Source organism: Myiozetetes cayanensis, unplaced genomic scaffold (assembly GCF_022539395.1).
Source record: "Myiozetetes cayanensis isolate MyiCay16 unplaced genomic scaffold, myiCay2020 scf9, whole genome shotgun sequence".
In the NCBI taxonomy this organism is placed as follows: Eukaryota; Metazoa; Chordata; class Aves; order Passeriformes; family Tyrannidae; genus Myiozetetes; species Myiozetetes cayanensis.
This window is the reverse complement of record NW_026088185.1, coordinates 7,199,713-7,219,791: the sequence shown is the minus strand read 5'-3', so window position 1 is coordinate 7,219,791 and position 20,079 is coordinate 7,199,713. Positions and strand designations below refer to the sequence as shown.

The window sequence follows — 20,079 nt, the reverse complement described above, 5'->3', positions numbered from 1 at the left end:
AATATGTGTTGGTTGTTTGTGGTTTTTTTCATATGCAGAAAAATTCAGGCATGGATCCCATGAGCATTACAGGGAAAAAAATCAGGAGGTTTTCCTCATTTCAAAAAAATACTATATTAGTGTTGGAAAAGGTACAGAGAAGGATGCTTAAAAGCTTGGACTGACTTCTCTGCCTGGAACAGTTGAGTAGCCTAGTATTCATCAGTCAGAAAAAGAGGCAAATTAGAAGGGATAAAGCAGATTTATACTGTCCTGAAACAGAGAAAGCAAATTCATTTACTCTTTCTTCTCATACATGGAATAGGAAAAATCAAATGAAGCTGGTAGGAGACCTGTCAAAAGCTTGGAAAGATACTATGGATGCTGAAAGCATGTCGGGCTCTGGGGGAGGCTGGACATATGTAGAGAAGAGAAGACCCAGGTTACTAGACTTTTTCTTTACTAAAACCTGTAGTCTTCTGGGGAACAATTAAAAGATTCTAGAATAACAATAAATTATTAGTTCTCAAATATTTTGTACCACAGTTTATTTTCCCTTCAGTTTTTTCAAAATATCATGCATTATAATTAAATGTTTCATGTAAACACTAGCTTTGGTTTTGCAGCTCACCTTCGGGCCACTACTGTGTCATGGGCCCTCCAGTTCTTTGGGCCACCATGTCATAACTGTTATTAATCCTCATACTTTGCCTTAAACGATAGTTTACAGGTGTGCCGAGTTGGGAAGGCATCTTTCCTATTCCTGAATGGCAGAGCCATTCTAATGTATTTAAAACAGTAGCATTTCCTACTAGTGCAGGTCCATTAGTATATGAGTGAGAAGGAGAAGCCAGAGCAAATTAACATCAGCTAGGCCCTTCTTGTCATCAGTTGTATCTAAGTCACAAAAACAGTCGTCAAATGTTCCTTGTGTCTTCCAAAGCCTTGACCACCAATAACAGCAACATCAGGGAATGTTAAGGAAAACCTAAGGTCTCAGTTCATTCTTTCTTTGGAGCATGTGTGCTGAATAATACCATTAAAGAGAGTGCAAATGTCATAAGCTCTGAACCACAGGGGGGTTTTGTTGTTCAGGTTGTAGTGGAATAAAAAAGTTAAACAATTAAACTAAACACCGTGGAGCACGATTGTGAATCAGCCCTCCTGATGGCTAAAAACCCTTCAGACAGCCCTCTGAGAAGTAAGACTTCTGATGTTGAAAATTCTGCAGTGAAGTGTGTTATTTATAATTTCTATTAGCAAAAATGAAAATGTGGATAGATATAAACGTACATAACACATAGGTTGTCTGTCTCCCTTGTACCTCTTACTTACTTTCTAAATTATTAATTTAAGCATAAACTACCATTCCAAATACTAGAGAACAATTCCAAAGACTTCAAACTGCAATATATTTTAAATTTTGACCCAACAGCACCAAATTTTAAGTCAATGCAATATCACCAAAATACAATGAAATAATTTGTTTACAAAACCTGTCTTATCATATTTATAAGCCAAACAGAACTGGTAAACCTTTGGACTTGAGCAGGGTGGGGGTGATCTTGCAACAGCACTGGCTGAACAAATATACGTGGTTTATATGGAAAAGGCAACAAAGGAGATGGGTATTGGAAGGTTGGCTACTAATTAACCCAGGCCTATTTGGGAAACGAGACTGAACTTGAACTACAGTTTCAATTCAGCTGTTTCCTCAGCTGAAACTCTTTAAAACCACATCTGAGCTATAGTTTTTTCTGAGATAAGTAAATATTGCCCACATCCTACCTACTAGACAGGTGTGAAAGATTGTCACGGATCTGCAAACAGTTCCCCTTCCTAAACAAGAAAGGTGAAGGTTAAACAGTGGGGGTCACTGTACTACTCTTTGGCAACAGGTTTCCGGGTATTTAAGATAAAGAGGCACCTTCTAGGGAGGATGTTTTCCTACAACTTCTAGAAATAACGCCACATATTCCTGAGAGATCTGCTTCTGGTTGTAATTATGCCGTGGCAAAATCACAGTCCATTGTTGCAGTCATTCTGTTGTAATTATGTTACCTACAAGCATTATGACTGCTGATTGTGAATAACTAACAAAAGCAAATGGTTCCTGTGTAACAAACAGCTGGCTGCTTCTGCAAATATGCTACGACCTCCTGAAACTGCACACTGGAGGATCTGGCAGAGTTTAGGACTTCTTACTTCTGTAAATACCAGGGGTTTTAAACTGAAAAAGGGAAGAAGGTGAGAAATTCTTAGGTGGGAATTCCTCTGAAAAAAAAGATAACTGAAGTACTCCCAAGGAAAGGAGTGTGGCTGAGTCAGTGCATTTTAATACGTTGTGTATTTGTTTGACCTGTGCTAATTTCCTTCAGCACAACTGATAGATAGCAGTGTTACAGGCTCACCTGTAAAGCCAGGGTCAAATTATCTGCTTAGAAAGGAAAAGCATGTGTCCCTTCTAACATATATAGAAGGCTTTGGTTGGATATCTGTTCATAACAGTTTACAGAGCAGCTTTTCTTTCTTAAAGAAGTGGAAAATATATTCCATGTCTTGATTTGTAACAGAAACTCAAAGCATCTGAATCCTTTTCCTCTGGATCCCATAATCCCAGGTCATTGTGCTATGTGTATTTTGTGTGGTCTATGCACCACAAACATACAGATAAACTATATTTATGCTCTAGCTCAATAATAGGAGCAATTACAAGATACCATTTGTTATCACCAGTGTATTGCATCTTTCTGTTTCAGCTATAAGTTTAATGTTGATATTACAATGAGACAGTCAAATATAGAAGCAAAAACTAAAGCAGAATAGAGAAAAGGCTACAAAGTTATTTCTCAATGTCTGCTTCTTCTGACTATTTGAAATATGTTCAAAATTGTACGTTGGCATTGTAATTGAGATGTCAGACAGCTGTACCTGCAAAACTCAGCTGTCTCTTATTAGGAAGGTAACTTGTCAGTGGTAAACGTTCCAAAGGGCTCACAAAAGCTACAGGGATGTTAGTGCTGTCACAGGAAAGGGAAACCACAGACCAAATATGTTTCATGATTCTCCTGCTCGGTCATGGGGAAAAAAAATTTCCATTAACATTTCAGGTTGAAAAAGGTTGTTTTTAAAAAAAAAAATAAAGTCTTTGTGTTCTTAGAAAATTATTTAAATTTAGAATAAAACAAACAAAAGATGTTTCTTCTTGGTGCTGGCCAGAACTTTCTCTTATTTTTTTTTTAGGCTACAAATGTCAATAAAATCCCTTTTCGAACTGTCTTAAATTTAAGAATAATGTCCCAGACTAATTCTACATGGTGTGACATCTCCTACGCAGAAGCACAGCCTTTAATTACATGCTTTAATTTCTTGGCAGGTCCCAGATTGAAACCCTGCTGTTAACTCCGGCAGTTAACCATACAATAAAGCACCTTCTTGCTCCTAGAGCCTGAAGAAGTGCACTTAGCAACAGTTCTATAAGGGAGTGCCTGCATTTTTCTTGGCAGACAGAGGTGTGTAAAAGTATGACTAAATCACATCGAGTTCCATGTTATTTCTGAAATAATTATATATATTCCCATATAGTGCTCTTAGGAAGATGCACCTCCATTCCAGCCTGTTGGTGCAGAGACACAGTGAGAGCTGGACAGACTGGGTCTCCACAGGAGAACCAGTGCCGTCATGAAATCCATGGGGCAGATCCCGAGATTACAGGGAGGATCTAATGATACTGCAGACCATGTATTTCCTTGTGAACAATTTCAGTGTATATTGTGCCCTGCCACAGCTGCCACTGCTGTTCTTCATTGGGCAATATATCCCTGGGGAACTATGTCCACTCAGTAAGTGCTCAAGGAACCAAGTACTTGTCCCTGTCCTTGCCATTGCAGGTTTTTTATGATCCAGGATAACTATATTTCTTGGGGAAAAAAAAAAAAAAAAAAAAAAAAAAAGACAAACAAACACTTTTCCTTCTGACTTGCTACACATCCTTTCCACCAGGTTAATCATTATACACAGAGCTGGTAAACTGAGTTGCATAAAAGCTCATTATTAGCCCATATTGGACACTTATAATTTATACATCTGCAGCAGTGAATGATATATGCTTATCTTTAATAGCTCAAAGGCCTCTATTTATTCTACTGACCTGTTTTTTTCCTCATTTCTAAGTTCTCCAATTTGTTTTGCTGTCCTTTGCATCATTTGTGGCAATAAATGAGATACCTTTCCCTAGGCAATGTTCTTCAATTCATTATTTTATGAACAGTTTTCATTGTACTCCAGAATGAAATAAAACATAAAGAAATTTTAAAAAATATTCTTAATGCTTACTTTTTAAATCACATGTAGATCTTTTCAAGGGAAAATTAATACCTGTGTGAGGTGTCAGATGGGAAACATGGAAAGGTTTGAATACACCACATCTATTTAATAAGATACTGTCACTCTGTCAGCCAAGCTGCCCTGCTGAAGAGCCTCACTTTAATTTAGAGTAACAAATTCTTGAAATAAACATCTGAGGTGCTCAAATTCCTGGTCTGTCAGAAAGCTACTAATTAGCATCAAATGCTTTTGTGCTTAATTCACTATGATTTTGACTGAAACAAAATAGGTAACTCAGCATTCACTACAACCCCTGAGAGGGAAGCAGATGGTTCAACACTGAATCATGTCACATTCCAGCTGAACAACAGACAAAATGGGGAGGCCAAGAGGAATCTTACATACAAGACTGATTTAGAATAATTTTTAATGATTCTAAATATTTAGGGTTTGGTCGGTTTTTTGTGTGTGTTTTTTTTTTTTTCTCTTCTTTTGGGGTGTTGCGCTTTTTTTTTAATGCTTCTTGAGTAATATAATTCCACCACAATAGATCATAGAAGGAAAATTTCAGGCTAATGGTAGTTGGCAAGATAAGCATATAATCTGCATTTAAAATATGATGTACATTCATTGATATTAAAGGTATGGAAAGCACTACCTTCAAAGTTAACTGAACCAATGCTAAATGCAAGGTAGAATTACAAGTGGGCCAATGGTGCTTCAAAATGCTACTGTCAAAGGAATTACTGCAATGCTTTAAAGTAAATCCGTCAAGTGACATGAACTCACTATTTGGAATATCGTTCCTCCTTAGGCTGGGTATGTAATTCCAGTAGATTATAATTATGAGTTACATAAGATTCAGTGGAAGGCAACAAAGATATATTAAAAATATTAATCACCGTTCATAAATAAGACTTTTCAAACACTAGGATAATTAGTTCCATTAAGGTTACATCTCCATTGATACTGCTGTAGCTCTTGCTAACATAAGTCCATCAGCTGATATGTTTTGTCACATGCAAATGTGTTAATTAGGCTTATTCATAACTTCCTTTGTTTCTGAGCTGATCAGCGGAACAAATTATGCCTACATTTTTCCTTCCAGCTCTAGGGTTAAAAATCCAGAGCTACAGGAGGTAGACTGGTGGGGGGGGACACTGAAGTCAGCCAGCCCCTTTCCCAGGCTTGAGGTTTCTACTCACTAGGAGAAAGTTACATGCCCTTTGTGGGTTTTTTTTGCAATATTGTGGGGTTTTTTTAAAAATCTCCCATATTTTCAGAGTCAAATTTCATTATTTGGCTGTTTTTGCATGTCTGAATCATTGAAGACCACATCCTGATGTAAGATTCTGCATCAGTAACGTATATGGAAAGTCTGATGCTGGTGTGAAATCTAGTCAAAATCAGTGTATGGGTAGAGTTTTGGGTTGAGATGAATGCATGCAACTAACTCAAGCTAGGACAACTATAACTAGGAATACATATTGTGAAACCTGTATTTCAGATAGATAAGTCAAAACAAGTCAGAATGTCAAAGCTGTAGAGGACCCTTAGCTCTTGCAGTCTATCAACAAACAGCACTACCACTTCGCACTCTATACCACGAGTCTTACAAGTTCTGCTTTCCTATACTAGTTCCACTGCTATTTTCATGTAATACCAACAAAGTACCTCAAATAACATCCTGTTAACACAGATAAGCCTGAATTTAATTTCTTTTAGAAGCACATATTTAGAGTAAATCTTGAATTAACTGATATTCTGGGACAGTGCTATTTCAAGAGGTCCAAGAGGGATGGTATTTTGGAATACAGACCCACACCGTGTGAAAACCACGTGCCTTTTTCTCTTCCTACATACAGGCAGCTCTGACTCTCAGAGAATCAAGCACACACATCGAGAGCACAACAGATATGATGACACAATGGGATGCAGTACAGATATCATTTGCTAAGCAGACTGCTGGAGTCTGGTAGGCAAGTCCCTGCCATCACTTGCATTACCAGGGAGAGAGAAACTCAGTTTCATTCTTCACAGACCTGGGAAACTCAACCTTAAGAACTAATTATATAGCCAAAGACACCCTCAGCAGTCAGATATCCTTGGGGGACTTTTTTGGTCCACTAGAAGTTAACTATCCCACCAAGAGAAAATTCACTTTCCTCTGGCCCCGTTCCCACACACACTCCCTACAGCTATTTCCACCCACGCCACAGCTCTTTTTAACCGTGTTTAAAAAGCTGAGAGCGAGAGAAATGTGCTGCTGCTGCTGCTGGTGCTCCTCCTCCTCAGGTGGGCGGGTTGGTAGCTGGTCAGTTTTCTGCAGTATTTCTGATTGCTGAATGCGTGGGAAGCCAAGAGCAGGGAGGGAAGGAAGCGGCCCTCGGAGGGAAGGAGGCATATTGGAGAAAGTGGGAAGCAAATAGCCCCTTCCCACCTGCACATGTCCAATTATGTGCAATTGAAAAACTAATACAATGGATCTGCAAGCAGAGGTTTCCAAGCTGTGGTCCTAAAAGGCATCAAACAGCTTGGGTCTTAAAGCCAAATTCGGGGGTGACCAGATCTCTGGGAAGACAGCATTTTTCACCCATGAAGAACAGGCTTGTGGGGAGGAAAAGGAGGAGGGAAGAGGGCGTTCCTCACAGTTATGGCTTCGTACGTGGGTGGAGGGTGGTTCGAGGAGAGGAATGACAGATTGCTTGTGGCAGCAGGGAAGAAAGATGTAGGAGGGTGTTTGCCCAGGGTCCCGTCTAACCCAGGGAGTACTGGCAGGGTGGATGCAGCACGAGTGGTATGTCTAAGCTGGGATGGTGGGAGGAGAGGAACTCGCTGGTGGATGGACCTCGCTTGGATCCTCCCTCCCTGTCTCATCAACACGGCAGCATCTGCAGCAGCACCCAGCCACCCCCATGCTTTCCCCCGGTGCCCTCTGAGGCCAAAGGAAAATGGAAAGTACTTCGCTCACACAGCTTCATTATGAATTTGCTTTCATCCTTTTCCAAACACTTCTAGTTCCCCACTGATAAGACGCAAATTAACTGTTGAAGAAAAAAGGGGGGAAAAAAAAGTTGATTTTTTTCCCCTCCTCCCTCACACACTTTCTTGTAACAGGAGAAATTCACTGCTGCATGCCATTTGCTGTGATCTCAGCCCAAACCTGTGATTTCAGATGTTGCATGGATGCATTATCTGAAAAATCTCTGACCAAAAGTGCCAGGGAAGGCACTCTGTACAAGGAGATTGCTCACGTTACAGACAAAAGCAAAAATTTCCTTCTCCATATTACATAGGTGTTTGTGGTGTTTCAGTCCTTCCCTGGGCTGGCCTATTGCTGGAGAGTGGAGGAACAGATTAGTTTACTGCTTATTTTAAGGCTACTTCTGCTCTTAATGACATTACTGGAAGACTCTCCACTGCAGACTTGAGCCTTTAGTATTTGGCATCCAAGTTGGCACAAGGAAATTTCCACCTGTGTCACCTGTGGAGGTGCTTTAGAGTGCTGCCAACTGAGACTGGACTGAGAAATAACAATGTGAGGATTGTTTGTCAGCACAGTAATAACGAGTTAGCAGGGATGAGCTGGAAATTTTCCCATTCTGTTCCTCAAGCCTTCACAGACTCGTTTTCCCTTACCTGCACATGCTGTAAGGATGCACTTGCTACCCACGCTCAGAGCAATTAGGTACCAGCTGTTAGACCATCAGAGGAAAAGATTAAATTTACAGCAAGCCTGGACACAGGAGCACGGGACACGATGAAGTACTTGTGCCATTTATTATCTGGTCTTGGTCAACTACACTGGGAGGTCTCAGAGGCAAGTCTGAGCCACAACTTAATGATTAACTAGGGATATGCAGATGGCACACAGAAAGCAGCTGAGCTGCTCTTGGAATCCTTCTAGGGAGCAAGAGTTCCCGCATTCTAAAGTTTGTTTTTTTTTTTTTTTTCTGGAAAAGAAACCAAAAAACCCAAGAAACAAAACCTGAAAACATCTGCTCAATTCCGAAGTCCTCCTACAGTCTGCAAGTTGTTTTCTCTTTCCAAACCTGCTGAATGCACTGCCAGGAAATTTTTCCAGGGGGAGGAATTACAACCTGCTTATCCTTCTGGCTATTGCACTTGTACTCCCTGAGTTCCTGGCTTGGTTACTAGGTGTGCTGCTCACCTCCAGTATATCCAGTCTCCTGCAGCTCTGTTTGCCAATATTAAATCATCCATAAACTCTCAGGTTAAAGGTCATCTCATTCCACTGATTCTCATGCAACTCCATTATTTTCAATCTTTTCCCTATTTCTACTTATAGAAGTCTTTTATTTACTTTTTAGAAAACATTGGCTTTCCACTCTGCAAAAAATGGGGCGTGCAGGAGATCTATGAAAAAGCAGAATGATATGTGAGTTACTTTTTGGACTGGACTGCAGTCAACTAAATGGTTGTCTGCGATAAAATCAAAATTTCCCAACACCTACCACCCCCCCTCCCCAAAAAAATATAGGAAAATTCAAGCCACCACCAGCATGTTTAAAAATGAAGAACACTAGGCTCAAAGAAGATGGCTCTTCTGTCACCACCTCTTCTTCCTGAAAGCAATTTATATTTAAAAAGAAAAAAAAAAAAGTAAGTATTTTTAAGAAAACATTGAGCATAAATTCAGTGTCACCACCATGGAAAGAAATCAGTAGCTGTTGCAAGACAATGCTTGCTGCTACCTCATTGTTTACAAATGAGTAGGCCCCACTCTTGCCCTAAATCAGACACAGCTGGAATACCACAAAGAAAGGGTCTACACCATTATTTACGCTGAACTCAGAGGGAGAGCACTTTAAAGTCAGCATAGGGAAAAGATGAATCAGATCACCAACTTCTATTTTGGACCCTTGAAACATAGACACCCTGTGTAATTGTGTCCTGATCACAGCCTTGCCCATGTACAAATGGAATTTGTTAAAGAGAATTCCAGGGGTTTCAGACAGCTCTTACCCAAGGTTAGCTTCCTCATGCCCATTTCTTCATTCCCACACCACCACTGGCGAAAAGATTATCTGACAGAAAGGTTCTATTTGGTTGTGAAATGTATAGACTTTAAGACATAGGATGTGAAGAACAAAAATATTACCTGCTCATCAAACTCCCTATTATTGGTTATGCCTGGATGAGAATGTAGAGCTATCCTTCAAAAAAAAAAAAAAACAAAAAAAAAAAGTATCTAATTCAGGATTCAGGTTTGGCAATAAGCTACATCAGTGAGCATCATATAATCTTTAGGTGAAAGTTTGAGTAGTCCGGATTGCCTAATGAATTCTGCAGTTCATTAATTTGCAGTAGTCTTCCAGTGACTGAAAAAGCATCTCATGTCCTGTTCTCAGTTATTTTTTGTTCACAGTGTACAAGACTGAAAACTGAGACTGCGTTAATACACAAATGTTCTGTATCTTTTTTTTTTAATGCCTATTTAGTTTGATTAAGACTTTTACAACCAAATTTAATACACCCTGAGAGTCATTGCAATGGAAATACCAACACAGATGATGCTGCTCTAAGCAGGGGCTGAATCATTTCTCGAAACGAAGAGCAAGGTTGCCCTCTGGGGACTTTTCTAGAAGTGCTTCTGAGAGCTGGGATTTTTTTGTTCCAGTAAAATATATTAGCTAAGAGATTTTAAGATTGTTTGGATTTGTAAAATACTAATGTGAATCAAGGCAGCTGGTGCTAAGAACTTGCTATACCGAGAGATGATGAAGTTACATTTCTACCTAGTGCACTTTATTGTCATTTACTCCATGTTTCATCACACTTTTCAGTATGAGTCTCATGCTGGTACATGTCAGCCTGAAAACCAAAATTCATTGAATGGTCTTAGTTATGGAAATCAAAGTGAATTTAGCACTGTGAACTCCTAGGATGATGGCCATAAATTCTCAAGTGCCTTTATATTCTGTTTGTTGTTGTTGTTGTTGTTGTTGTTTTTTAAAAATAATTTTTAAAAAGAGGCAATTTTCCCACTTGTAATTTCTGAGTCAATTTATGCTGAACACACACATACTGTGTTTGAGCTCACAGCTGTCTGCAGCTACTGTTGGGGCAGTAACCGTGCTAGTGCTTAATCCATGTATTCACCTTCACTTATAAGCAGCTCTCATTGCGAGGTCACATCAGAGCAGCTCCTTAATCCCACCTCACTCGCTTTCTGTGTGTCAATAGCTGGGGGTGTGGACAGCACAGGTTTGTCCACAGGGTGCAAAGCATGAAGAGAAACCAGGAGGTCAGAAATCAAGAAACCGGTTTCACTGCTGAAAATAACAAACCATTAGAATGAAGTTTCAGTCCGCGGGGCTGAACTCTGTGAAGGCGGTTTGGCAACGCCAGCTTGCCCCACTTTGGGCAGCAACAAGCACGGTTTGTTGTTGCTACACGCAGCATCGTTGCTTCACTGACAAAACGAAACCGCATCACCTCGCGCACTCACACCTCCCGGCCTCACTCGGGACGGGGAACTGGGAGAGAAATCCCAGGTAAGGAAGGGGATCCGAGGTTGGCGGCCGCTCCCCGGAGCCGGTCCCGGGACGGGAGCAACCGCTCCTCGTCAGGGTTCCGGCGGTGCCCCCTCAGCGCCCCGCGCATGCGCCCGTCCCGCCCCGGGGCCGCCCCGCGCCGGAGCCGGTGGGGCCGCCATGGCGGGGTGGGTGCTGCGCGCGCTGCCCAGGTAACGACGGGGCCGCCCCGGCGGGCGGGAAATGGCGCCGGCAGCGCCGGGGACGGGCGGGGCGGGACGGGCCGGGCCGGCGGCGGAACCCGGCCCCGCGGCTGCTGTACATCGCGGCTTGGGCCTGGAATAGCCAGGCCCCGGCGAAATTTCCCGTCCTAAAGAGATCATGATTTAAAAATAGGGTAGGATGCCGCGGTGTTAACGTGTAACACGTAGGTGACTGGGTTGGTACGCTTAAGTTCCTCGTTCCATCCGTCTGATGTCTGAGCAGCGCCACCGATAGCTGCCTTTCTCTGTGATAATTAAGAAATAACAGCCTCACTGCTTAAAACGGGCGACATGGTCACGGCATGCCCTGGTGTGGATCTCTGCTGTCACCCACAGAAACTCGAGCCCTGTGGGAGCTCTTACACAAACCCCGTGTAAATACATGTGCACATGGGGGCAGCTTTGTGCAATGGAACCTTTGGAAATACACAAGGTTTTGACAAGACCGTTTCTTCTTTTTTTTTAGTGCCATTATTTAAACATCCAGAAAAAGGCACTAAAATCTTTAAAGGACACACATTAACTATGACTTATAATCCCCAAACCCTCTGTCTTTCCAGGTTCTCCTAACTTGAAAACATTAGTAGTTGACATTGGTACCTGCTCTCTATTTACTAGTAAGCAAGGAATTTGCAACTGTTTGGATAACAAAATTGTACCCTAACTTGCTTGGTTTTAAAAAGGAGAATGTAAAATACTTGTGTTCAGAAATTTTTCTGCCACTGCTTTGGTTAACCCAGCTGGTTTATGGTTTTAGCTGTCTTTTTAATATTTCTGTTTTAGGCTGAAGGCAATCAACAGACTGCAAGTAATATTACAACATTTGGTGAGGACAGCATTTTGACTGAGTTGGAAGCTTTCAGGACTCCTCAACTCCCTCAAGATGGACAGCACATGCAGCTTCTCATGTGTCTGCTCACTGGTTCTGAAAGCTGTCATTTATTGCTTAGGCACAGCATTGTCCAAATCTTTGAGCACTTCGTAAATTCCGTGTTACCTTCGTAAATTCCTTAAATATTGTCCCACTGTGAGTTTGAAATCAATTGTGAAAATAGTTCAGTGATTTGTTCTCTACTATTAAAAGTTACTTACAGACAGAGCAATGTGTACATTTGGATTTGCAGTGTCAAACTGCCAATAGGTACACATGGCACTGTCTTTGTTCTAATTGTTGTAGGTATTTTCAGAATGTCAGTTTTAAGGAATTATGGTTTTATGTTGATGTTTGGGTGGTTTTTGTTTGTTTTTTCTTAATTTCATTTAAATGTCATTGCTAAAAATGTGTGGCCAAAAAAGTTACCTGAGATTTATTACTTCGAAGGCCTCAAACATGGAACAGTTTCAAAAGAACTTCAAATAAAACTTGAAGCACAGTGGGAAAGCATGTAATTAGTATACAGTTGCAAAATGCGTGTTTTATCATCTTAAATAATGCATTTTAAGAATATACTTCCATAAACACTCTTGTATGTTACTCAAGTTATCTAACTGATGACACTTGCTATATTTATTTGGTTTTGCATGTACAGAAAATGTCAAACCAAACAGATTCAACAGCTGAAGTGTTGCTGGAAAAGAGAGGAGGTGCAGGAATAATAACTTTGAATAGACCCAAGGCTCTCAATGCACTAAATCTTTCTATGATCAAAAAAATTTACCCACAATTAAAGGTTAGTATCTCAACTTCTCCTCGTCCGCTATACATGTGTTATTTGAAACCAATTTTAAAATGCAATTTGACACTTAGTGTACTGATTTAAAGAATGAAAGTCTGTGTGAGTGCAGTGGCCATTGAGCTCAGATTTATGGGATGAGAAGGGACAGACAGTTTCAAGCAAGTTAGAAAGAGAAAACGTCAAAGAAACAAGCTGTCAGACAAAGTTAAATTTACCATCTCCATAGATAAATGAACATTCGTATTAGTCCCAGAACTGAATTCAGAACAAGCATTTGTATGTTCCTTTTGGCAACACCCAGCTGGTCAGTTGGCATGCACAAATTTCAAGCTAAACAGTGGTGTTACCTCTTGATCAGATGCATGTTTTGTGGGGAGGCTGGCTGAGATAAAAAATACAAACCATTGGAAAGCAAGGTGCTGTCAGCATCATTCCTTAAATGAGGACTTGATGGATAAGGGCTCAGGGGTGGCAGAAATACAGTTGGCTCTCAAACTTCAAACTATTTTAAAGTATGGATTGATTTGCTTTTTGAAAAAGTAAAATAAGAATTATAGACTGTATACAGAGAAAGCCTTTTATTCCACACGTCAGTCTTACATGGAAACATTTACTTTTTTTTAGACGTGGGAGCAAGATCCTGAAACTTTTCTAATAATTATCAAGGGAACTGGGGGAAAAGCTTTTTGTGCTGGAGGTGACATCAGAGGTAAGGACTATAGTCACTTAAACATTTGACATATCTTTGTCGTTTGCTACTCTGCATTTATTTCTTTTGTTTACTGTGACTCGGGTAAACAGAGCCTTCCCAGACAACAGTAAGAGATTAGTTGTGCTGACTCCTTACGCAGACACTACTTAAGTGATTTCTCAGAAGAAAGCTGTTGGGATATTATATAAAAAAGTAAGAATTGTTATTCGTAAACATTTTTATAATAACTGGTAATAGCAGCCAGTCATTCCTGGGGAGAGAGGGTTCTTGTCTCTACCTTTCTCTTCCCAGATTTTCATTACTACTTTGCAAAGAATTTGAAGGGTCCTAGTAGGTAGCTCTGATAGCATTTGATAATTTGTGTCTGATGGTTTAGATGGCTAGATACAGAACGGACAGTGGTGATCAATGTATTTGATCATGTTTTAGCTATAAACTGTGGGAAATCTCCGAAGTGTGAAAATTAGCAGTTGTTCTAAACTTTAGGTAAACAAGCAGCACGGGTTATTGTTAAATTATGTCCTTCTCTAATTGGCTTCCCATTTTTAGTATTTAGAGTCTTAAGCAGTTTGAAGTGACTGTTCTATATATTGATACGGAAAATATCACAAACAAGAGTACTAGACATTAGGAGGAGTTCCATGGCATAGAAAATGGACCACACTCTCACAAATATGTAACAGAGTCTCCAGCAAAACACAGTTGACTCAAACTTGAGACTTAACATTCATATTTAAGTTTGAGCAGATTTTCTGAAATATAATAAAGCAGGATTAAATTCTGTTTAATTGCTGTAGGAAAAAAACCCACTTATGTGGCATTATTTTCTGTTAATGTTACTTATATTTTCTATTAATTATTATTTCTATTAGTCTATTCTATTAATTATGACTCATATTTATATTAAACTTCCTTCTCTTCCGAATTTTTATTTCTCTTAAGCCATCACAGAGGCAGGAAAAGTTGGAGATAAACTGTCACAAGAGTTCTTCCAAGGAGAATACAGGCTGAACAATGCCATTGGTATGTTTGATAGCAGCTTCTGAAGCAGTACAGTTTGCATAACACTGTCCTTGAATGTAAATTTACTCTCTCTCTTTGCTAATCTATTAAAGACTGTGATCATCATAGAAGTAGTAATTAATTTTTCTTTAACTGAGTTCAGTATCAGTAGTGAAACATCACATTTTTATACCTTGCATGCAGAATTTGTTTCTTTTGTCTGAGCTATTGTGACAGCTACTTTATCCCATCCCATTGTTCTGTATTTCCCCTATGGAAGAATTAAGCCTTGGCTGCAGACACTGCAGTTCTGCGCTAAGTATCATTGATCTGCTTCAAAGGAGACCTGAGCTAAAAATAGATACGTGGAAAATCATTAATATTCAGTCAGAAGATCAAATCATGTTAAGGCTTTCCATTTAAACAGACTGCATGAAAGACTAAGACTGCATAACTCAGGCCAGGAGTTACCTGCCTGAGCTTATTGCAAAGAACTGACAGCAGAGACACTGTGTGAAGTTTACTGGGGATGAGGGATAGTAAGAAAGGATATTAATTCTTCAGGGTAAAACTCAAGAGTTGAATGTTTTGGTGAGAAGAAACAATTGCAAACAAACTTTAATGTAATGCGTTTTGAGATTTTAAATATTATATCCAGCGTTAGTCCCTACAGGATGAGAGGTGAAGATGTTGCTTACATTGACAGAAGAGCACAGTTATTAGAGTAAGAGTAATTTTTACTTTGTAAAAAGTATTTTTGCTTTGACTTTGTTTGAGTTTCTAGGTTGAGCATGTTTGTTATGTACCTTACCTTCTCCAACAGGAGGCAAGAAAAATAGCTTAAGGTTTCACATACTTGGGGAAAATACAGTATTACTATGGCAGTTGGACTTGATTCTATTGCAAGGGTACATAATTTAAAAGTCTGGGGTTGTTTTGTTTTGTTGTTGGGTTTTTTTTTAATTATTATTAGAGTGTTCAATATATAGTGCATGTAATTACAAAACCTAGATTTTTGATAACTTTAGTATGATTTTATTCCTTTAAGGCTGAGATTTCTGCCTTATTTGTATCTTATATTTTACAACTTAAAAATGCACAGGGGAGCTGCTTTCACAGCATTACTGTGGAAGAGGAATGCTGCTGTAGTAAATTTAGTTCAAAGGCTAGCATCTACAGCCCATGCATTAGCTTGTATGTTCATGTAAGAACAAAGTTAAAAACACAATTCTGCTACATTTTCTAACTACTAATTTGAAGGACTGAACTGCCTTTTAAAATACCTTTTTTCTTAAACAATGATCTATAGTTGTTACAGAAAAACCAGCAACATGGATGCAGGGGACACCTGTATCAGCAATCTTTTTGAACTTCATCTGACCTGAAAACACTGAATACAAAGGCAGCTGTTTCATTCTCAGTGAATACCTGAATCTTTCCATGAATGGTAATTGAAAGCATCAGGGCTTTAGTTTTATGCCTCCTAAAGGCCCCAACAGATAAAGTTGGTCGCTAATACTGTGGTACTTTAGGACATTATCATCTCGACCTGCCTGCACCACATTCAAGGACTGTAACATCCAGCAGAGTTGGCAAGACAAAACATGATTGCATACTCACATTTTGACTGAAATCTGCCAATTCATCTGGCTTTGTAGTAAAGCACTGAAGGGCTGACACACACTGTGCTGTTAATCCAGGCTGTGAGAGGGGGTGAAAGGGCAGCTGTTGTGTCCCGCTGTCCTACCAAGCTATTTATAATAGCTAAATTGTCAGGTACTCACATAGCAATCAGACTGCTGTCAACTGATAGCCGTATAATTCTCTCTTACAACACTCACAATGCAGTAAGTCAGAAACTGGTGTTTCTTTAAGAGTTTTATGAACCACCTTCACTATCAGTTAATAATTGACTGTTTACATAACCCTTTATTTTCTGTTGCTCTTGCTGAAGTAAGACATGGGGAAACGTGTCATGTGGCAGGTAGTCACAGGTCCACTCTTTTGAAAAAGGTGTGCCATTGTTTTTCTTTACATTTCTTACAGGCACTTGCAAGAAGCCATATGTGGCACTTATTGATGGCATTACCATGGGAGGGGTAAGTTAAGTACCTTGGTGCAATACCTGGCATAATTTATTTAAAGTAACATAATATGCTCTACTTGAGTCGAACGAAGTGCCCACATGGCATTTCAAACACTGCAAGAATAAAGATCATAATCTGAAACTTCGTCTCTTGCTTGTCAGGGTGTGCTGCTGCCCTTCTTTGATAGCTAATACAAGTGCTTTCTCTGAGAATCTGTGCTGAGCAAAAGAGCAGAATCCCCTCACTGCAGGAGCCAACCCTCACAAATGTTTTCAAAGGACTAAAAGGGAGTTTTTAGATCATACAAGATGTATGTAGATCTTGTATGTAGATCATACAAGAGCTGAGAAGAACTTTCCACTCAAAGTGTATTAAAAAATAGAACTATATAAAAATACAGGTAAAGGACAACTCTTTAAAAAATTGGGAAAATATCATCCAAAGCTACACTTTAAAAGACATCCACGAGTTCCGTATTTTTCCAACAAATAATCTGGAAATACATCTACTTTCCCACCTCTGTAAAAAACCCATGAGTTATAGGATCCTGATTTCAACCCCCCCACCCTGTCCAAGGCCACACCTCATTATTAAATCAATATGGAGAAGACTCAATCACATTGTTAGTTATACTCGGTGTTAATAATTTTTTCAGCAATTGTTGGCTTTAAACACCACAAGTGTCTGCCATGCCATTGCTTACATTTGTATTGTTTTCTTGCATGTCAGTATGATAAGATTGTACAGTCTATTTAAATGAAGTCTGTCAAAGGTAGGATGTGAGAAGTGGAACAACTACATGATCCATGACCTGTCATGACTCTTCCCTTTCCATCTTGCCTTACACATTTCATTTGTCTAACTTGGTTGTGGTCTTTTCACCTGGTGATTTAAACACACCATACCTTTCTTCCCTTTGCTACCAAGCCCCAAAGATTTCGGCTAGAGAGCCATTCCTTCCAAACCTAGTGTACATACATCATTTCCAGCATAAGGGAGATTACTTTTGTAGCTCTTCTTGCAGAAAAAGTATTTTATTGACCATAGGAGACCTGAAGGTTTGTGAATAGAGATAGGGAGTCCATTTTTTTTATGGAGTTTTGAATAGTAGCATGGAAGGCTATGAGTGAGCCAAACTGCTCAACAGCCGATGTCTTTTCAGAGGTCCTGTAGATTGCTCATTATGATTGTGCCCTAAGCAAGAACAGAATTTTGTCATTTGAAAGGAAAGTATATTTTTGGACTGAGAAGAGCATGATGGAGTCAGATGAGTCCTGCATTACTGAGATCCTCTATTAGTTCTCTTTCCTTCAAAGAGCTTTTAAAAGACAGCAGTTAGTCTGAAACTTTAGTTGGACAACCAAATTGTAGTACAGGATACCCAGATTTCAGTGGGACTTTGACAGAGTAATTGTCATTAGGGTTTGAATGACAATTTACTTGCTTATCCTCATATAATAATAGCAACTGTCTTTGTTTATGGGTAGGAATCTAAGTTTTAATTGAGCAAGTTCCAGACTACTTTTAAACTTTTTTTTTTCTTTTGTTTATCCTTGAGTGCTGTTTGATTTGCACTTGTTAATACAGCTGCACTTTACTCTGAGATAAGGTACTTCCTGCAGGAGTGCACCATCAACACACTTTCCCCCACCCACTGGCAGTACATGGGAGCATCTACTGATAATTTAACAGAGGAGGTCAGCAATAGTATTTCTCAACACTGGCTAATTTTTATGTATGTGTTTTATGTTAATTTTGAGTTGTCTGCTACACTTTTTCCTTTCAACCACCTCTCCTGTCTGTCAGATCTGTTTTGGTTTCTCTCAATGGACCAATGCTTACATAAGAAAAGTGCATTAGCTCCCACCTTTTCCCCACCCTCTTCTCTCACCATTTTCAGCACTGGGAGCCCCATCACAACTGACATTAACCAAACTTAAAGCTTGCAGCAGCAGTTTTCTAGTGTGCTACAAATAGGTTCTCTGCAGTGGGTTTTTATAGATGAGAACTTCTAGAAAAGCCCTTGAACTTGTCCCTGTCATACTGTCACCTTGTTCTGCTTGCTGTACAGAACTGTCCTACTGTAATTCTTCATTAGAACTGCATTCTTACGAAGGAGTTACTTTGTTCATTACATAAGGAGGTGCTTTGTTTAAAATCACTCAGTCACTGGGTTCTGTATTTTTAACACGAGCAGGTCATATTTCACCTATTCCATATGCTCAAGATCTGGCTATCGTAGTCCCGACAAGTCAGTAGGAGCTCGGAACATTTGTCACTTACAAACTCCAGTAAATGCCTTTAAAAATCTACATTCAAGCCCTTGGCTTGAAAAGCAAGTCATGTTAGCATGGGCTTGTAAGTCAAGGGACACCCCTTAGACACTACAATTTCACTACATTTTCACTATTTCACAATTTCACTACCATTTATCTATGAATGAAAATGCAAGCAAGCCAGTCTCAACCTTGCTCAGAAAAGCAGCACTATGCACAGAGTGCTTTGCTGTTCTAATTAAAAAGAAGTTAAAAATCCCATAAGTGTGTTAGAAACTCAGTTATTATGTGCTCAGGAAGTAAAAGTTGCTGCTGGTGCACGGATACCTCAGATCTGTGATGGAACTATTCATCCAAAAAATTAATTGTTTCCCCTTCAGCATTGTTGGCTAGGGGCTGGTGGATGGTGTGAGCTTTGAGAGCTTTGTTAGCCAACAGATGGGGCTGTGGAGCTTGTTCTCTGCACCTGCTTGTCTGTGCTCCTGTAGTTCATCAAAAATTGATATTCAATATAAATGTATCTTTTCATCTTTTTGTACTTATTCAGAGCACTATGTTCCTTTTTGTACTTATTTAGAGCACTAAGTTCAAGTGACAGATTTGTTTGATGAAGCAAAGATGACTGCATTTTAATGAAAAACAGTGAAATGAGCTATAAATACCACATTTTCTGCAAAAGGGTGTATAGTATTGAAGGGGACATACTGGGCATGTACTCTCATGTTGCTAAAAACTACATAGTAAATATATTGTTAAAAACTACTGTTCAGATTATTTTAGTTGATTTATATCCATAGATTTTTTTATTTCCTTGAAATTGGATACCTGCACGGTAGACAAGAAAGGCAGAGTATTTTTTTTTAAATATATTATCTGCAAATGACATCCTACAAATGACAACTGACCAGAAATTATTGTTTTAGTTCTAGAAAAGTCCCAATCATACTGGGAGTTCTTTGGAGATGAATAGAAGTGTGCTTTATAAGCTCAGTCCAAAACTAGGGTTTTAAATAGGGGTTTGGCACAAAATATATTACAAAATATATTAACTCTCTAACAGACTCCAACAGACTCTGAAACCTGTTTCAGAGCCAAAAAAAAAGCACACCTGAGAGATTTGAGTGGTGGCTTTCCGATGATTTGGCTTAGTATTCAAGGTGAATATATGCTAGCCAAAAAAAGAGAGAAAATCAGGGCATGGGCTTTGGAAGTTGGTCAATGTGGTCAAGGTCACTGGAGTAACTTTTTGTGAAGTTAAAAA

At 39.5% G+C, this 20,079-nt stretch overlaps 1 protein-coding gene across 4 annotated transcripts in view; it reads left to right on the top strand.

Annotated features, from left to right (window-relative positions):
* The first annotated feature begins 10,608 nt into the window (after positions 1–10,608).
* Positions 10,609–20,079, top strand: part of HIBCH (3-hydroxyisobutyryl-CoA hydrolase) — a 39,646-nt gene continuing 30,175 nt past the window's right edge. For 2 of the 4 annotated variants that reach the window (XM_050340066.1, XM_050340067.1), the window contains exons 1-6: positions 10,609–10,823; positions 11,849–11,891; positions 12,595–12,735; positions 13,366–13,450; positions 14,396–14,476; positions 16,502–16,554. In XM_050340066.1, the coding sequence (XP_050196023.1) occupies positions 10,624–10,823; positions 11,849–11,891; positions 12,595–12,735; positions 13,366–13,450; positions 14,396–14,476; positions 16,502–16,554 (603 nt within the window). In that variant the 5' untranslated portion in view covers positions 10,609–10,623. The other 2 variants (XM_050340068.1, XM_050340069.1) reach the window with 2 other exon arrangements.